This window comes from Sarcophilus harrisii, chromosome 5, assembly GCF_902635505.1.
Source record: "Sarcophilus harrisii chromosome 5, mSarHar1.11, whole genome shotgun sequence".
In the NCBI taxonomy this organism is placed as follows: domain Eukaryota; kingdom Metazoa; phylum Chordata; class Mammalia; order Dasyuromorphia; family Dasyuridae; genus Sarcophilus; species Sarcophilus harrisii.
In genome coordinates, this window is record NC_045430.1 from 239,680,123 (window position 1) to 239,693,426 (window position 13,304).

A 13,304-nucleotide genomic window follows, 5' to 3' on the forward strand; every position below is an offset into this window, starting at 1 on the left:
AAGACATATGATGCAAAATGCCGTCCATATCTAGAGAAAGACTGGAGTTTGAAAGCAAATTGAGACATACTGTTTTCACTTTTTTGTGTTTTTATTCTTTCTCATGATTTTTTTGTTTTTAATTTCTGTTTTGATTCTTGTTTTTGTTTTGAACTTTTGTTTTGATTCTTCTTTCACAACATGACTAATATGTAAATATGTTTAATAGGACCATGCATGTGTAATCTATATCAGATTGCTTACTGCCTTGAGAAGAAGGAGAAAAAATGGAAATCAAAATTTTATAAAAGTAAATGCTGAAAATTATCTTTACGTGTAACTGGAAAAAATAAAATATAATTAAGGAGGAGAGAAAAAAGACATAAGTTTTCTGACAGTGTAGTAAAAATAGCTGCATATATGAAGCATATATAAATGTTACACTTTTGTATAATGATGTATATTATTAAATGACATAAAATTTAATATATTACATGTGAAAACATAATTTTCATAAAATATATATTTTATATTCTAATATATAAAATATAATATGTACATATTAAAAACCTATGCTAATTAGCTAGTTTCTTTTAAAATTAGCTTCATATATGAAGTATATAAATGTTACACATCTATATAATTATTATTATGTGGCATACATTTTAATACATACAAAATATAGTTTTCATAAAATTTATATCTTATATTCTAATATATAAAATATAAGATGTACATATAAAAAATCTATGCTAATTACCTAATTTCTTTTAAAAATTTTCACTTGATATTCTATAAAGTTATACCTATATCAGCAATATTTATTAATATTAATTTCTTATAAGTCAATTCAACAAACTATCATTAAACAGCAGCTGCTGCCTATATGATACCTGGGCTAGGCAGTGAGGAGACAAAAAGAAAAATTAAAGTCCTTATTCTAGGGGCAAATTTTTTACTATGTAATTCAATGAAGTGTCAGTATGCAAATCATAAATCCAGAGGGAAAACTCACCGGCTTTTGTCCCTCCTCACTGTAGCTGTCTATCACAGGTTTTTGTTCTAGGAGCTTGATGATATGGGATGCTGATATTTTGGCTTTGGCATAATCTGGTGCAAGTGAACTTGTCTGCCCCACAGCCATAGCACCAAATACAATAGCTGAAAACACCCTGTAAACAAATTAACCACTTAAAAAGCTGCAATCACAGTGATTTCAAGTTAATATTTCTAATTATTACAGAAGTTTAAAAAAAGTTTCTCCTTTTGACTAAGTCCCATTTGTGAATCACAAATTTGTGAATTTGTGAATGTATATATACATGTTATATATCATCATACTCTGTATTAATTGGGGGAAGAAGACTAACTCTCATGGAGATCCAGATAATTTCTGTGAGAGGTAACAAAGTTCCATACCTAACATTTTAATCTAATAAGCATTGAGTCTATATATGAAGGAATTGTCCTGTCTTCTGGGTATAACAGTAACAGTAATAGCTAGCTGTAAGGTTTTCAAAGTACCATACATATGTTATCCCATTTGACCTTTGTCAACACTGTGGTTAAATACTATTATTACCCTCACTTTACAGTTGAGGAAACTGAGGCTGAGAGCAAGATTAAGTGATCTGCCCAGAGTCGCAAAGTTAGTAATTATCTGAGGCCACATTTGAACTCTGATCTTCCTGATTTCAAATCCAGTCCAGTCACCTTGTCCAACCTTACTAAGACAGAAATCCTTTCACTTCGAACCAGTGTGAACATTCCTGGGAATTTTTTCCTGGGGATTTTCTGGAGCTTCCTCTAAAGCTTTTGCAGCCTGCTGTCACACAGATTAACAAAAAATTTAACTTTTTTGGGGAGGCAATTAAGGTTAAGTGACTAGCAGAGTGTAATAGAGCTAGTAAGTATCTGTGGGCAGATTTGAACATGGGTTCTCCTGACTCCAGTGCATGTGCTTTATTCCTGCACCATTTGCTTCTCTTCACTTCTGAGATGAAATTTACGTCCTTTTCATTTCCATTCCTTTTGTCCTCTGGAGCAAAACCAGTTTCTTTTCCATTTTATAGCCCCTTTAATATCCTATGGTCACTATCCTTCCCTTCCCATTCCCATCTCAGCCTTCTTTTAGATAAACATCTCTCATTAATCCTTCCAGTACTCACACCGCATGGTCCTCAGGTTCCTCACTGTTGATTTCCCCCCTTCGATATAGCCAAGCTGTGGTACCCAGAACTGAATCTAATACTCTAGATATAATCTAAGGAATACAGTTCACATGAGCATTATCAGCACTGTGAACTGGACAAAGTACTTCCATTAAGACAGTCTAAGGTTACATTATCTTTATTAACAGCTGAGGCCCAATGTAGGCTCATAGTGAGCAGGCTGTCAATTAGCCTGCCCCAAAGTCTAGTCATTTTTACATTAACTGCTCTTAAACAGTCTCTCCCATCCTGTACTTGGATAATTAAAATTTTAAAGCTAAGTGCAAGAGTAGCAGAAGCTTCCATTGACACTCAGAGTCAATTTTTTTTTCTCAGAGAGAGAGATGGATATAAATTGTCTTATCAGAGACCCAAAGGCAAAAATAACTAATTTTGATTTTTCTCTAAGGCTTATCCATTGCTATAAAAAGAATTTGCGTAGGTTCTGATGGCCATATTTTTGCCAAAGCTAGAGCTGGAATTGATCTCAGAATCCAACTACTCTGACCCTTTCATTCAGTACAAAGAAATAAGTTCAGTGTCTATTCCAGAGTAATACAGAATATCAGAAGCAAGATTTCTGCCCATGCCTTCCTGATTTCTAATTCAGCATTCTATGCACAATGCCATGTTGTCTCTCATATAAAGATTTTTCAAATTCCTCTCCATCCCTCACTTCTTTTTCTTCATTGCTAGTACCTCCACCCTATTATCTAAAATCAAATTGATATGTGCTTATATATATTGACATGTTATCTTCTCCTGATAGAATGTAAGTGTCTTTAGGGTGAGAGCTATTTCATTTTAATGTTTACATTCCCACTTTCTAGCACAGCACCTGGTATACATTAAGTCACTTCATTGATTGATTTCCTACATCTGGGATAAAGAGAAGTTTGGATGATCTGACTTCTAAGGTCATTTTATAGCTCTATGCTTGTCAAACTTTCTCCTTGCCATCATGTGCTTTAGCTGACCTAATTGAGGCCATTTAAAGAGGACATTTGAATTTCTCACTCATCTTCAGGTATTCCCCAAAAGGATAAAGACCCTTTGGAGGTCTCAAGAAATGTTGCTTTGATATAGTTTTCTAAAATGCTAAGAATTTGTCTCCCATAGACATGCCAAAAGCACCACCAAAATAAATTCTATATATCTCTGTTTCTAAATTTTAATTCTATAACACACCATAGGTCAAATGCAGAAACAGAATGAGATACTTACAAAAGCACATCTTGAAAAGCCATATTCGCATTTGTCACCAAATAAGCACCAAACCGGAAACAAGCAGCATAGGAAAAATACATCATTGCTTGGGTGAAAGAAAAGAGATGCCAAAGATATGTGCTTTCTTCACAGAATTTCTGAAAGGAATTTTAAAAAAATGAATCATAGCATTCATATAAATTTAGTGCAATAATGTACTTCTCAGTCAAGGATCTGTCCCAGCCTTGATGAGACAGAGTCAATAATATCATGGACCATTAGTTATATTTGCATTCTTCTTTGTGGTATCCAAAAGGAAAACCCCTCCTTTTCAAAATTAAACCAAAATGACAATTCTTATTAAATGATAGGCTATTTAATCATCATTAAGTAAATTCAAATCAGGTCACTGCCTTCCTGAAACTTGCCATACAACCCTGTCTCCCTGTCACTCTCTTTCTCTCCATTCCATTCCATCATTTATTACCTGTATGGTCCCAGCAAGCTCTGTTGATACATATGCTCAAACTTTCTCTCCTTAGTCAGAGAAACAACAGTTCGGAAATTTTCTATTGCTTCAGTAGCTATCTGCACAAGAGAGCATAAGACAAGCAAAAGTGAGAATGTAATAAATAATCTACATCTCATAATCATGGACTCACTCCAGAATTTATCACAGTTTTAAGATTCTTAAATATGGAAATCACAATTAATCCTCATTTGATCACTCAATCACAGAGGTATCTAAATAAAAGAACAATTTAACTTCCCACCAAGCTAGGTGAGGATAAGACAATCTTATGCTACCCACTGCCCCTAAGAGTATAATTAGATATTGCTAGAGAGAATGCAGATATATGTTCTTATGTGAATGTATGAAGGACAGAGTTAGAGTGAGAGTTCTGAAAAAGATTGCTATTCTTCCTGTTTTGAGAGAAGATGTATGATTTCAGGGGAATATTCCAAGGGATCCCTAGGGATAGGTTAGAAACAACCAAAGAAAATGAGAACAACTTTGGAAGGAAAACCTATCCGTGAAACTGGCTCCTTAACATGTCACTGATATCCAATTTGTCTCTCTAGAGACTCCAGGGAATTTCCCAGTAGGTGAGATTAGGGACTTTCTCTTGGTTGCAGAGTTTCTATCTAAACAACTCATTGATTTTTGTGTATTTTCAGGTATATTCTAGTACTCATAACTTTTCTGATTTCTGCTTGCTATTGGCTGAAAAATAGGTTTTATTAGCTATTCATTTCTGTGCACATTTTCTTTTTGGTGTTTGTGACTAGCATTTGGTGGGAAGCAGCCAAGTCAAGGCGTATAAATTTGGGGTTGCCACTTCCCCTTTATGGGAAATCAATTAAATAACCTAATGGCTTTGGAACCTAAAAATCCTTCTCCTGTGATTAGCAATATTTACAAGGGCAAAAGACACAATTCTTTCTGATATCCTTCTCTGAGGAAAGCATGTAGTAAGTCTTATAGTCTTTTCTCCAGAAAGGATTTCCCCTTCTGACAAAGATGAGCAGGCATAATGTTGGAGATACTAATCAATGGTAGTGACTCCCCTCTAAGGTTACTTCTGATTTATCCTGTGTGGATCTTGGATGTACATAATTGTTTTCATACTCTCCCCACATCAGACTGTGAGCTCCTTGAGGGAGGAACTGGTTTTGCCTTTCTTAGATCCCTAGAGCTCAGCAAAGCCCCTAGCATGGAATCAGCATTTAATAAATGCTTGATTTAACTTGAAACACCCCCCCCCCCAAGTTGCTTGTCTGTAAATATGTATACTTACATAGGGCATGCATATTTTACAGAAGGAATCTGAAAGGTCACCAAGAATCTGATTTACTCATTTCACCAATAAGAAAACCCTAAAGCATTCTGTATATCAAATCCCTATTCTTTCCACTGGGAGTTAATATATTCTTTCTGTGCTCCTGTTTCACTCAAGGACATTATAAACTAAAAATGATCTGGTAGCCAGGAAAGAGATTTGCTCTGGGCTCAAAAACTTCTTATAAAATCTCTTATACATGTATCAACTTGTAACTTGTGGGACATTGAGATTTCCCATAATTAACCATCTCATTATGGCTCCTCTAAAATTAATTACCATTTACAAAAGTGTTGTTGAAAACTAGAAGACCCTCCTAAGAAAAGTTTGTAATATTTCATTTGTGAGGTCTGTGAGAAAAATAAAAGCTCCTGTAGCAACTGGGAAGATCAAAATACAAACTCAGAAGACAACAATCTCAAAATGTTTACATGTGAAGTCTCAAAGGGTAGTATGAATCAGTTTCATGTCCAAAAAGTCCTCTTAGAAGACCTTAAAAAGGATTTTTAAAATCAAATAAGGGAGACAGGAGAAAATTAGGGAAAAGAAATGAGTTATGCTAGAGATTTATGAAAAAAGAATCCACAGATTGGAAAAGAAAGCACAAAAATTGATTGAAGAAAACAACTCTTTAAAAAATAGAATTGGCCAATAGGGGGAAAATACACTGGATACTAGGAAGGAAAAAACTCAATAATTCAATAAGGTTAAGCTTTTATATTTCTACATTGGAAGATGATACTTATAACTCTTAAGAATTTTATCTCTATTAGGGAGGTCCTTCTGATCTCCCTTCTATATATTCTATGAATATGCTTAGAGGTGTGAGTATAAGTTAACTTTGTTGGAATGGCAAAAAATATGATTAAGGAAAGGGGGATACAAATGGGGTAAATTATCACACAAAGAGGCATGGAAGATCTATGATAGTAGAAAGAAAGGAGTGAGTGAATATTGTTTGAACTTTTATCTCATTGAATTTGGCTCAAAACTAAAGTAACCTACACACAGTTTTATTTTTTAAAAATCTGTCTTACCCTATAGGAAAGTAGGAGTGGGAAGGATAAAGGAGAAAGGGAGAGGAGAGCAGAAGAGAGTGCAGAAGTAGGAGGAGAAAGGGGAAAAAAGGAGTAAAGTTGATAAAAGGGGGCCAGATTGGGGAGATGGTGGTGGAAGCAAAACACTGATGAGGAGGGAGAGGGTGAAAGGAGAAAGAAAAGTGTAAAAGGGGAGGGAATAGGATAGAAAGAGTATTCATAAAATGAAAGTGAATAGTACAGTGAATTAAAAACCATAATCCTACAACATGTTGTTTATAAAAACACATTTGAAGCAGAGAGAGACATACAGAGAATAAAATAAAAGGCTGGAGTACAATATATTATGCTTCGGCTAAAGTTTAAAAAAAACAAAACAAAACCGAGTAGCAATCCTGATCTCAAAGAAAAAACAAAAATAGATGTTATGAAAAGAGACAAGAAAGGAAATTACATCTTGCTATCAAAGTCACATAGACCATGAAATAATATCAATACTAAACATATATTCACCAAGTGGTATAGCATCCAAATTCTTAGAGAAGATGAATTACAGGAAGAAATAGATAGCAAAAGCATACTAGTGGTAGATCTCAACGTCCCCCCTCTCAGAACTAGATAATTTTTTAAATAGCTTTTTATTTACAAGTTATATGCATGGGTAATTTTACAGCATTGACAATTGCCAAACCTTTTGTTCCAATTTTCCTTCTCCTTCCCCCCCACCTTCTCCCCTAGATGGCAGGATGACCAGTAGATGTTAAATTTATTAAAGTATAAATTAAATACAAAATAAGTATACATGACCAAAGTTATTTTGCTGTCCAAAAAGAATCGGACTTTGAAATATTGTACAATTAGCCTGTGAAAGAAATCCAAAATACAGGCAGGCAAAAATATAGGGATTGGGAATTCAATGTAATGGTTCTTAGTCATCTCCCAGAGTTCTTTTGCTGAGTATAGCTGGTTGAGTTCATTTCTCCTCCATTGGAACTGATTTGGTTCATCTCATTGTTGAAGACGGCCAGTTCCATCAGAATTGATCATCATATAGTATTGTTGTTGAAGTATATAATGATCAGTTCATGTAAGTCTCTCCAGGTCTTTGAAATCATCCTGTTGGTCATTTCTTACCGAACAATAATATTCCATAATATTCATATGCCACAATTTATTCAGTCATTTTCCAATTGATGGGCATCTACTCAGTTTCCAGTTTTTGGCCACTACAAAGAGGGCTGCCACAAACATTCATGCACATACAGGTCCCTTTCCCTTCTTTATGATCTCTTTGGGATATAAGCCCAATAGTAACACTGCTGGATCAAAGGGTATGCACAGTTTGATAACTTTTTGAGCAAAGTTCCAAATTGCTCTCCAGAATGGTTGCATGTATTCACAATTCCACCAACAATGTATTAGTGTCCCTGTTTTCTCCCATCCCCTCCAACCGTCCCGCATTATCTTTCCCTGTCATTCCAGCCAGTCTGACAGGTGTGTAGTGGTATTTCAGAGTTGTTTTAATTTGCATTTCTCTGATTAATAATGACTTGGAACATGTTTTCATATGGCTAGAAATAGTTTCAATTTCTTCATCTGAGAATTGTCTGTTCATATCCTTTCACCATTTGGCAGTTACAGAATGGCTTGATTCTTATAAATTAAAGTCAATTCTCTATATATTTTGGAAATGATTCCTTTATCAGAACCTTTGACTGTAAAAATATTTTCCCAGTTTATTGCTTCCCTTCTAATCTTCTCTGCATTAGTTTTGCTTGTATAAAAACTTTTCAATTTGATATAATCAAAATTTTCTATTTTGTGATCAGTAATGATCTCTAGAACTAGATAAATCTAACTAAAAATCAAGAAACAAATTAAGGATGTGAATGAAATTTTAGAAAAAAAATAGATGAGAAATCTCTGGAAAAAACTTAATAGGGGTGGAAAGGAATATACCTTTTTTCTAATGATACATGGCACCTACATAAAAATTGGCCATAAATAAAGATATAAAAACCTCATATCAAATTCTGAAAGGCAGAACTATTAAATGAATGCTTTTCAGATCACAATGAAATAAAAATTACATGTAATAAAGGGTCATGGAAAAATAGATTAAAAATTAATTGGGAACTAAATACTCTAGTACTAAGAAGAAAGTGGGTTAAACAACAAATCATAGAAACAATAATTTCACCAGAGAGAATGAAAATAATGAGACAATATACCAAAATTTATGGGATTCAGCCAAAGCAATATTTAGGGGAAATTTTCTATCTCTAAATGCTTACATGAATAAAACAGATAAAGAACACAAGAACAAATTAGGTATGCAACGTAAAAAGCTAAAAAAAAAAAAAAAAAAAAAAAAAAAAGGAATGAATTAAAAATCCCAAATTAAATAGTCAATTTAGAATTCTGAAAATCAAAGGAGATATTAATAAAATTCAAAGTAAGTAAACTATTGAACTACTAAATAAAACTAAGAGCTGCTTTTATGAAAAAAGCAATAAAATGTATAAGCCTTTGGCTAAATTGATTAGAAAAAAGAAAGAAGAAAACAAATTACCAGTATGAAAAATAAAAGGAGTGGCCACCATCAAAAAGGGGGGAATTAAAGCAATAATTAGGAGCCATTGTGCCCAATTGTATGACAATAAACCTGATAATCTAAGAAATAGATAAATATTTACAAAAGTATAAATTATCTAGATTAATAGAAGAGGAAACAAAATACTTAAATAGTCTCATTTTAGAAAAAGAAATTGAAGAAGCCATCAATGAATTCCTTAAGAAAAAATTTCCAGTGCCAGATGGATTTAAAAGTGAATTCTACCAAATATTTAAATAACGATTAATTCCAATACTATGTAAACTATTTGGAAAAATAGGCAAAGAAAGTGTTCTGCCAAATTCCCTTTACAACACAAATATGGTTCTGTTACCTAAACCAGAAGAACCAAAACAGACAAAGAAAATTATATATTTTCCCAAGAATATTGGTGCAAAAAATTTAAATAAAATATTAGCAAAGAGATTATAATAATTTATCATGAGGATAATACACTATGACCAGGTGCAATTTATACTGGGAATGTAGGTAGGCCTGGTTCAATATTATGAAAACTATTAGCATAATTGATCACATCAATAACAAAAGTAACAGAAATCACATGATTATCTCAATAGATGCAGAAAGAGCTGTTAATAAAATATAGCATCCATTTCTAATAAAAATACTAGGAAGCATAGGAATAAATGGAGCTTTCCTTATACTGTTAAATAGTTATCATTCTCAAATCACCAGCAAGCATCATCTGTTATGGGGATAAGCTAAAATTCTCCCCAATAAGATTAAGGATGAAATAGGATGGCAAATAATCACCACTATTATTCAATATTGTTCTATATATATTAGCCTTTGTAATAAGAAAAAGAAATGGAAATAATTAGAGTAGGCAATGAGAAGACAAAACTATCATTCTGTAAAAAAGATATGATGGTATACTTAGAGAATTCTAGAGAATCAACTAAAAAACTACTTAAAATAATAACTTTAGCAAAATTGAAGGACATAAAATAAACCCACATAAATCATTAACATCTCTATATATTAGCAACAAAATCCTCTAGCATGCGATACAAAAAGAAATTTCATTTAATCTGATAGATAACATAAAATGTTTATGAGTCTACTTGCCATGAAAAGCCCAGAAACTATGTGAATACAATTACAAACCACTTGTCACACAAAGTCATTTCTAAACAATTGACAAAATATCAGTTGCTTATGGGTAGGTTGAACTAATGTAATAAAAATGACAATTCTTTATTTTTCTTTAAAAATTTTTTTCTTAATATTTTATTTTCCTCCAGTTACATCTAAAAACAATTAACTTTCATTTTTAAAAGTTTTTGAGATCCTAATTCTTTACTTTTCTCTCTCTCCAACCCTTACCTCCCTTAAGAAGGCATGCAATTTGATGTTATATGTGTGTAGTCATGAAAAACATTTCCATATTAGACATCTTGTGAAAGAAAACACACATCAAAAATACTTCTCAAGATAAATAAAGTAAAAAAGGATGCTTCAATCTGTATTCAGACACCCATTGCTCTTTCTCTGGGGATGGAGACCATTTTCATTATAATTCCTTCAGAATTGTCTTGGCTCGTTGTATTACTAAGAATACTCAAGTAATTCACAGCTGATCATCTTACTAGATTGCTATTACTTTGTACACTTTTCACTTTCCATCAGCACATGGAAATTTTTCCAAGTTTTTCTGAGAGCAACCTGCTTACTATTTCTTATGGTACAATAATATTTCATCATAATCACATACCACAATTTGTTCAGTATTATTTTTATACACATAGGTCCTTTTCTGTTTTGTTCTTTTTATCTCTTTTGGCACGTTGACCTAGTGGTGGTATTGCTTGATCAAAGAGTATGGATTCTATAACTGTTAGGGCATGGTTCCAACGTGTTTACAGAGGTTGAATCAGTTCACAATTCTCCAAGAGTGCATTAATATCTCATTTTCCCCACATTCTCTCCAACATTGTTATTTTCCTTTTCTGTCCTATTAGCCCATCTAAGAGGTATGAGGTAGTACCTCAAAATTATTTTAATTTGAATTGTTCTAAAAAATAATTCTATTTAAATTAATGATTATTATAAAGCACCAATTTTCAAAACTATTTGGTACTAAGTAAGAAACAGACTGGGGGATAAGTAGAATAGATTAGGTAGGCAAGGCAGAGTAGTAAATAACTATAGTAATCTAGTGTTTGCTAAACCCAAAGACTCTAGCTTTTGGTATAAGAATTCACCATTTGGTTAAAAAAAACTACTAGGAAAACTGGAAAATAGTATGGTAGAAATTAGGCATAGACCAGTATCTCATACTATATATTAAAATAAGATCAAAATGAGTACATGATTTATTCATAAAGGGTGATACCATAAGCAAATTAGGAGAGAAAGGAATAGTTTACCTGATAGAGAAGGGAAGAGCTTATGATTAAACAAGAGACAGAGAAAATGCTAGATCATTAATTTTTATTACATTAAATTAAAAAGTTTTTGCAAAAACAAAATTAGCATGACCAAGATTAGAAGGAAAATAGACAGAAAAAGAATATTTACAAGTGCTGCTAATAAAGGACTCATTTCTCAAATAATAGAGAATTTATATGACTACAAGTTATTCCTCAATTAAGAAATGGTCAAAGAACAGGCAGTTTTCAGATGAAAATATTAAAGTTTTCTGTACTCATGTGAAAAATGCTCTAAATCACTATTAATGAGAGACATGCAAATTAAAACAACTCTGAGGTACCATCTCACACCTATCAGATTGTCTGATATGATAACAAAGGAAAATGGCAAATATTGAAGAGCATGTAGAAAAATTGGAACACTAATGTACTGTTAATGAAGTTTTGAACTTAAAAAAAATTATTTTCCCAGTTACACGTAAGAACTTTTTTGGTTATACATATACATGTTATCCATTCTTTTACACATTTTGTTATGAATCATGTTAGGAGAGAAAAATCAGAATAAAAGGGAAAAACATGCTGATGTTTTGAACCGATAAAATCATTCTAGAGAGCAATTTGGAGTTATAGTCAAAGGGCATTCAAACTGTGCATCCTCTTTAATCCATCAATACCTCTCCTAGGTCTATATCCCAAAATGATCATAAAAGAAGGGAAAGGACCTACATGTACAAAAATATTTAAAGCAGCTCTTTTTGTGGTGGCAAAGAATAGGAAATTAAGGGAATACCCATCAATTAGGGAATGCTGAACAAGCTGTGATATAGGAATGCATTGTTCTATTAATAGGACAATTGTTCTATAAGAAATGATCAGTAGATAGATTTCAAAAAAACTGGAAAGACAACTTAAAATGATGCTGAGTGAAGTCAGCAGAATACACAGTAATAGCAACACTGAACAGTGATCAACTATCATTGGTTTACTTCATTTCAGTAATCCAATTATCCAACACAATTCCAAAAGACTCATGATGGAAAATGCTATCCATATACTGAGGAAAAACTATGGAGTCTGAATGCAGATTAAGACATGTCATTTTCACTTTTTTTGTGTAGTTTTTCCCTTTTGTTCTGATTCTTATCACAACATGATTAATGTAGAAATATATTTACCTTATTGCACATATATAACCTATATCAGACTGCTTATTTTGAGGAGGAAGGAAAATTTTGAAACTCAAAATCCTATCAAAATGAATACTGAAAGCGATCTTTACATGTAATTGGAAAAAATAAAATATTATTTACCAAAAAAGAATACATTAAAAAAAGATTTTTGACAGTAAAGATTAAAGGTCAGTTCTCGAATAAAGCTCTCCCCAAATGCCTTATTCTCTCAACTTATTCTAATAAAAATCTTATTATATTTTGGAATATGAAGGTTTAAAACAAAACTTTCAAAGTTTTCTATTCTTAATTTCAGCAATTAGCATACTGTGTACACAACATAATCAGTTACTTTTAAAGTAAGAACTACAAAAGCAGTAGCACTTATGAGTCATACTAAACAAAACCATATAATCACTTAATGACTAAAGAATTCATTGTCTAGCGGAATGAAACAATTAAGGAGAAGCTTAACCAGCACTCTGAGATATTATTTTCTAATCAGAGGAATGGTAAATGGCATTTAGGGTTTTCTATGGAAATCTTTTCACATCACACAGTTGGGGGAAAGAGCAAATAGTATTAATAGCTTTTAGTGGAGTTAACTATTTTATCATCTCTATCCATTCCTCATCCTCCCTAACTACTGCAGAAATTTATTTTTTCAACTCTTAAAATGCCAAAAAGATAAAATTTTTTCATCATCAAAACAATAATTGTTAAAAATGACTTTTAAAAAATGGATTGGCAATCTATAGCACGTGTGGTGAAAAATGATTGTTCAGGAGCATGTGCACTTGTTTTTCCTCATTACTTTAACAAACTGTCCTCCTGCCAGTGAGAACCAAGATT

The 13,304-nt window shown here is 32.5% G+C and overlaps 1 protein-coding gene across 1 annotated transcript in view; it reads right to left on the reverse strand.

The window, feature by feature from the left end:
* LOC100917353 (ATP-dependent translocase ABCB1) overlaps nt 1–13,304 on the reverse strand; it is a 151,724-nt gene that overhangs the window by 108,479 nt on the left and 29,941 nt on the right. Inside the window, 4 exon segments of the mRNA XM_031939944.1 lie at nt 995–1,151; nt 3,414–3,519; nt 3,522–3,553; nt 3,883–3,983. Coding sequence (XP_031795804.1) covers nt 995–1,151; nt 3,414–3,519; nt 3,522–3,553; nt 3,883–3,983 — 396 coding nt within the window.